The 6701-nt window shown below is 43.7% G+C and overlaps 1 protein-coding gene across 1 annotated transcript; it reads left to right on the forward strand.

Annotated features, from left to right (window-relative positions):
* Positions 1 to 1929: 1929 nt before the first annotated feature.
* On the forward strand, positions 1930 to 6701 carry atp1b3a (ATPase Na+/K+ transporting subunit beta 3a). Its single transcript, XM_059344034.1, has 7 exons — positions 1930 to 2155; positions 3318 to 3446; positions 3737 to 3835; positions 3964 to 4157; positions 4355 to 4405; positions 4944 to 5030; positions 5119 to 6701. Exons 1-7 carry the CDS (start codon positions 2044 to 2046, stop codon positions 5284 to 5286), a joined length of 840 nt encoding a protein of 279 aa, XP_059200017.1. The 5' UTR covers positions 1930 to 2043; the 3' UTR covers positions 5287 to 6701.

Genomic DNA, 6701 nt, shown 5'->3' on the forward strand with positions numbered 1-6701 from the left:
CATCCGTTTCTTGTGGTGTTTGGAGTGTGTGGCGTGTGTACAGTGGGTGTCACCGACATGGTGAGTGAGCAGCTGCTGCCTAAAGGGTTTTGACTTCACATGGACTCTGGGGAAATGCCGTTGTCTTGTCCCTGGGGATTTATCAGAAATGCAGGCTGTTGGATGAGTGTAGGGATTGTTTCCCATTGATGTGACCAACCTCGCTGTGAGGGGTTGCTATGGTAGCTTGCGGATGGAGTGACTGAGAACAAATGGGGTGTGTTTTCCTGCTCATGGTGCTGGTATGGTGAAGGGGGTGCTAATTGAGTGCACAGAAAGGGGGTTTCCTAAACAATGGGAGGATTGTGTGCATGTCCGCTCAGAGGAAGAGCAGAAGTTCTGTGTACATCACAGAGCTCCATACTGTACTATCTTTTCTGTATCAACCCCCCCTCATTCCTGTAACCAAACGCTTCCTCTAGCTGAGCTGTCAATCTTGGCTTTCTCACTCTAACATGATCAGTTTTTCTGTGCCAGTGGGCTTGGCTTGCAGTGGGATGCCTTCACAGAGAAAAATGTGCTAGAGTGAGTGAGACAGGCAGGACTAGCCCATGAATCAGTGCTGCCGGCTCTCACACTAATCAGTAAAATGGGGGTGTGTGCGTGCCGGTTTTGTGCCTGGTGCCGCATTGTATGAGTTGTGGTGGACCCTGCCTTGCAACAAATTCAATCTGACAGCAGGAACTGGATGCAATGCGACCACTACTCCAGTCCCCCTCCCCCCATACGAGCTGAACCCTGCATCAAGGGTCATTATATAACTCCCTCCTCTCTTTCCTCACTCTCTCTGACACACTGTGATTGTTCTCTGGAGTGTCAGGGGGTTGGAAGTTAAGCTTTTGTCTTTTTTTTTCTTTCTGTCAGCCCCCTGCTACCTAACCCCTCCACTCTCCATCAGTACAGTTAATTTCCATCACTGGCAAGACATGCATGTGTGCAGACACTATATATAAGATGTGCAGGTGATGCTTAATTATTAGATATGAAACAGTGTTTGAATGAAATGCCATTCTTTCTTTTATCCCCAGGAAAAATGTTCTGTTAACTGTGACACATCTGTTTTCTCTCATGCACTCTATGTACTCTCTCACTCTCGGCGCGCACACGCATTTACACACATTTCAGTAGTGCTCAATTGCCATAGCAACAAGGATTGGCAAATGCTCCAAATATCTATGCTCAACCAGTCAGTCACAAATAGCATCCTCATGGGCTTCAAATGTGCTGATCACTGGCATTTATGCACTTAAATAAGTGTGTGTGTGTGTGTGTGTCTGTCTGTCTCTGTGTCTGTGTGCGCACTAAACATGAGCTTTCTGCAGAGTGATTAGCAGAGCATGCAATGCTGTCGAAACACACTCTAGCCTATGGGATTGGTTATTGGTTTGGTGACTCAACGCACAAGACTGGTGCGCAGAGGAGCTGTAGTGTAGTGAAGGGCTGTGATAAGTCAGGATGACATGTAATACTAGTGTGATTCAATAGAAGGTAAGGATACATTCATTCTTAGCATGGTTTACTGTTGACGAGCCGAAATTGGCACATTTTTTGCGTTATTCTTTCTAAGGGATCCAAACACTATCTATAATATGGAGATCCTTGCCTGTTCCCGTGTAGCCATTATAATATAATTGATGATAAGAAAGATAGAGTGCGCTCTATTTATAATTTCTGCGCGTAACGGTGCGTCTCCGTGCGTCTCTCCGTCATTAACCAATGTACATCCATCTGGTCGCACCGCATCCGCTGCCACGACGGGGTTTGTGTGGACGTCACTGATTTTTTTTCTTCTTCTCTTTCCTCACCTTCCCCCTTTTTTTTTTTTTTTTTTGTTCCACCACAGCATCTCTCTCCTTCGGCTCTCCCTCTCTCTCTACACCGCCCACTCCACTCACCGCCGCCTCGCCGGCTTCTTCGCCTCATTACATCGCCCGCTGCCCTTTTTCTGCATTTTTTTAGGAAGAAGAAACCGCGCATTTTGGACCAAATCAAGAAACCATCACCATGGCGAGCACCGAGGACAAACCGGCCAACAAGGAGAACACATCCAGCTGGAAGGACTCCTTCTACAACCCGAGGACCGGGGAGGTGCTGGGTCGCACCGCCAGCAGCTGGGGTAAGGATCCCCGTTCTACAGCAGCCAATTAGGGGATGTGCTTTGACATTCACGGGGCTTTAACCTAATCTCGTGTCTCATTCACATTTCCAAAGCATTTAAAGATGTGCGCCTCTTGAATATATAGCCATCTGTACATTTCTGTGCATGGATGAAATAAAATGACTGCCATATAGATATTGGATTAGCGGAGGAGCCATCATAGGCCTACATGAAGGTGTAAAGGAGAAGCCTGTACCAAGACAAATGATGCTATCAAAGGTGTGCAGCAGTCTCTTTTTGCTGCACAAATAACCAACCAGGTGATGATCAATCACAACAACAGAGATTTTTTTATTTTAATATTTATTATTTCCATTAATAGGATTAAATTGTGTTCACAGTGCAGAGCCCAGCTGTTAAACCCCCCCTGATTACCTAATCATATCTGAGGAGTGTGCTACAGCATTCCTGAGCAGTATCCATAGCTGATCATTCCCATACATTTTATGTAATGATTCCCCAGTTATTTCCAGAGTGAGGTAGTAACACGGCACCCTCCCTCCAGCAGCCAGGCTCCTATAGGCTCGCGCGGGCTGTCAGGCTGCCTGGGCCCCTGTGCTGCTGTGCAGTGGGATGCTCCATTGCAGTTGCATGGCCGCCCACATTAGCATGCCTGTCAAGGTCAAATGGGATTCCCTCTCTCCTCTTTCTCTCCCTTTCACGCACTAGGCAGGTGCATTGTGGGATACTGTTGGAGAGGAATGAGAGAAAGGGGGGATGTACAGCAGGAAGCTGAGGGGTCCATCCTTTTTTTTCTCTCTTTTTTTGTGGCAACTTTAGAGGGCATCCGTGCTGAGCAAGCTGGATGGTGATGAACCATTTTCATGTTTCCACAACTGTGGCTCCTTTTCTTTTTCTCTGCATTGTGCATAAACGAGGCTCTCGGCACTCTCTAGATTCTGTGAAACTGAGGGATCTCCAGTTAAAAAATGGCCTCAGATTTGTTAGCAGCACGTAGCATTCCCCCCCTTCATCCAAAATGGTTTCTCTCAAAGGGACTGTGCATTCAAATCAGCCAGATTTGTCCGAGCTTGTGTAGTTAAAGCCCGTTGTTAATTATAAATGACCCCCTCATTATGTCTCCTTTCTATTCCATTTCTGTTTCTCTGACTTCCTCCAGCCCTCATCCTGCTATTCTACCTGGTTTTCTACTGCTTCTTGGCTGGGATGTTCGCCCTGACCATGTGGGTGATGCTGCTCACTTTGGACGATTATGTGCCGAAGTACCGAGACCGCGTTCCCTACCCAGGTTCGTGTCTCTCAACAGGACCGGAGCTCTTAGCTACTGTACCTGGCAGCATGGCTCTTTGAAGCATTCATTATTCATACTCGCATCAATGAGATGCTGTCACAATAATGTGCTACATTACAGCTGCTTCTTGTATCGATCTATTTTGAAGTCTCTTCCTGTGTCATACCAGCAGTAAATGCTTTCTGTCCATTTGTAATTCAAGACCGACCCAAGTGATGACTGTGCATTCGTTTCTCCTGTTAGGGATCATTTTACTCTGTTTGTTTTGCTTTACGTCTTTGTTGCAGGGTTGGCCATTCAGCCAAATTCACTTGATATAACATTCAGTAAATCTGACCCGACCAAGTATTCATCGTATGTTCAGCTCCTGGAAAACTACCTGCAGAGTAAGTGCACTTCTCCCTCATTGAAATTAATATTAAAGCTGACTAAAAGATGGGGTAATGAAACAAATTCCTCTGTCCTTTTCCCGGATCTCTTTCCATACCACTGTGTCTACCTCTCTGTCTCTCAGACTATAACGACTCAGTGCAGGAGTTGAACCAGGACTGTGTCCAAGGAAAGTATTATCTGCAGGACGATTCCGAAGGGATGACAAAGAAAGCTTGCCGCTTCAAGAGGGGCTCCCTGAGTCTCTGCTCCGGCCTCTCTGACACCACCTTTGGATATTCTGAGGGACAACCCTGCGTGGTGCTGAAAATGAACAGGGTAACAACCGCTTTCAGTGACCGGAAAATCACTACAAATCTTTTCATCTTATCTGTCTTTCAACATTTTCTTCCCTTTTCCAGACAGCTTCTGCTCAACATTTGTTTACTTGCTTGCTGACAGTTCCCAAAATAAATGAGATTACATTCTAATTTTAGTTGCATAGTCTCAACATCTCCTGTTTCCTCTCCTCACAGATCATTGGCCTGAAGCCTCTCGGGGATCCCTACATCAACTGCACAATAAAAGTAAACATCTCTCTCCACATTATACTCTACATGTTGCTCGTATGTGTATTTTTTTTAATTTCTTTCATAAAAAAGTGACCATAACAGTGTCAATATTTTTTCTTTCTGTTTCATTTTTTCCTTCTTTTTGTTTGTTTTGTGTCCGATTTCTTTCTGCATGCTGTCTCTGACGGCTTTAGGGTAAGATAATATGCAAATTATCAGGATAAGGCCAGTAGGGGTGTTAACACATTTTTATTATGTAACAAGTCATTATGCAAGTGCCTCTAAACCCATCTTAATGCCATTTTCAAGTCATTTTGATCTAATAGGCGCAATTTTCTGCCACAAATGTCCTTTTGCAGATTAATGCAGAGCACATCATGTTGTCCGCTTCATTTTAAATCTCTTCACTAACAAACCGAGGGCCCATTGCTTTTCCTTTTTTTCAAGTCCTGTCTCGTGATCTTGGAAAAATGTCTCATTTGCTATTAATTTAACATAATATGCATTTCATTTGATGTAAAAAAAAATAACTAACACATGTTCCTCTGTGCAGAAAGACACCCCGATTCAAATGCAGTATTTCCCCCCTGAGGGGCGCTTTGATCTGATGTATTTCCCCTACTACGGCAAGAAAGCCCATGTAAGTATTGATCCCCTATCAGATCAAATCCGCTAACATCCTCACGTTGACGTGTTATTGACAGACAGCTGTCTCTGTCCTGATGCAGGAGACTTATGTGCAGCCCCTGGTGGCTGTGAAGCTGCTGCTCACCAAGGAGGACTACAACAAGGAGCTGTCGGTGGAGTGCAGGGTAGAGGGCTCCAACCTCCGCAACAACGACGAGAGGGATAAGTTCCTGGGCCGCATCAACTTCAGGATCAAGGTGCTCGAGTAAAAGAGAAGACGGCCCGTATATAAAAAGGAAAAACCGAAGCAGAGGCTGCCTACATTTGCTAAGGATTTATGTTTAAAAATAAATATAAAAAAAGGAAGGAAGTGTCAAATACGTCAGAAAAAGACGGCATTTTTGGGATGTGGCCAAATAGTTAGATACAGATATTGAATGTTGTTTTGCTGACATTTCTGACCCTTCTTTCCTTCGTGATCTCCTCGAAGATCAAAGACACAGGTTGCTCTGCTCCTGACCCCACCCGTCCATCCATCCATCCCTTCATTCACCTGTTGCACTGCTCATTCTTCACTCAGTTTATTATCATTATTGTTTTTTTTTTTTTAGTATTGATGTGATTAGATAACTTATAGCCATTGCAACCAAGCCATTTGGAGCTGTTGTGTAATTGCTGATACAATTTTTTTAAATGTTTTTTAGATCTTTCTGCTGTCAGGAAGAGAGTGTTGTTTATCATCTCTCCAAACTATGAACGACTGTATTATCGCCAGTGTTGAGGGGATTTTTATCTTGCTGTATAGTATAACTGAGAAAGTAGATCATCTTTCCAAACACATCTTCAGAGTATTTCACATTATCACATCACAAAGACTTCATAGGATCGTACCTTGATAATCAAGTATAGCCACTGTATCCCTGTATATGAAATGCCAATTACAAAGTCCCTTTCTACATATAAATACATTGTGATCCTTACAATATTTAGGGAATTATAGATCTTCGTGTTGTGGCCTGCGTAGCCACAACCCAGTCTTGTGCCGTCTGTCTGTCCGTCTGTCTGCATGTCTGTCTGTATGTCTGTCTGTCTGCCCGTCTTCCTGTTTACTCACCTCTCCACTGCAATAGCCAACATGTGGGTGAGCCCTCCAGGACTAGAAGCGTGTCTCGCTCCACCTCGGGGTGCTGCGTAGTGATGGTGGCTGAGGAGACACACACACACACAAACACAAACGCACACAAGAAGGTACAGTGTAAAAAAAATATTTGCTTTTAACACGGGAAAGCATTGCAAAAATAAAAAGTTCACTGTAACTATGTACTGTATATCTTCACGTGATCTGTATATCTATCTGGGTCTCAAAGATTGTTTGTTAGTTTTCTCTCTTCTTCAGCCTGTTGATCTGATTGTCTGCCAATCTATTACTCTTCAATGTATATATATATACACTATCTACCATATTTACTTAATTCACATTGTATTTTTGTCACAAAACACAATGTCTGTGCACTGTAAAGAAATAATTTAAGCAAAGATTTACAGGAAATTATCTTATTCAAAGCTATGTTTACACAGTCTTAAAAGGAACCCGTATTTGAAAGACCAACTTGTAACATCTCTTCAGGGTGCCTTAAGACCTGATGAAATAAATTGTGGAATAAAAGTGATTTTGAAGAAAAAA

The sequence above is a fragment of the Centropristis striata genome, chromosome 11, assembly GCF_030273125.1.
Source record: "Centropristis striata isolate RG_2023a ecotype Rhode Island chromosome 11, C.striata_1.0, whole genome shotgun sequence".
NCBI classification, from domain to species: domain Eukaryota; kingdom Metazoa; phylum Chordata; class Actinopteri; order Perciformes; family Serranidae; genus Centropristis; species Centropristis striata.

Excerpts from the sequence above, each read along its gene's own strand:
- atp1b3a (XM_059344034.1), top strand. The coding sequence starts at position 2,044 with ATGGCGAGCACCGAGGACAAACCGGCCAACAAGGAGAACACATCCAGC. Across the intron at positions 3,447-3,736 it reads AGACCGCGTTCCCTACCCAG|GGTTGGCCATTCAGCCAAAT; the intron begins GTTCGTGTCTCT and ends TCTTTGTTGCAG. Across the intron at positions 4,158-4,354 it reads TGGTGCTGAAAATGAACAGG|ATCATTGGCCTGAAGCCTCT; the intron begins GTAACAACCGCT and ends CTCTCCTCACAG.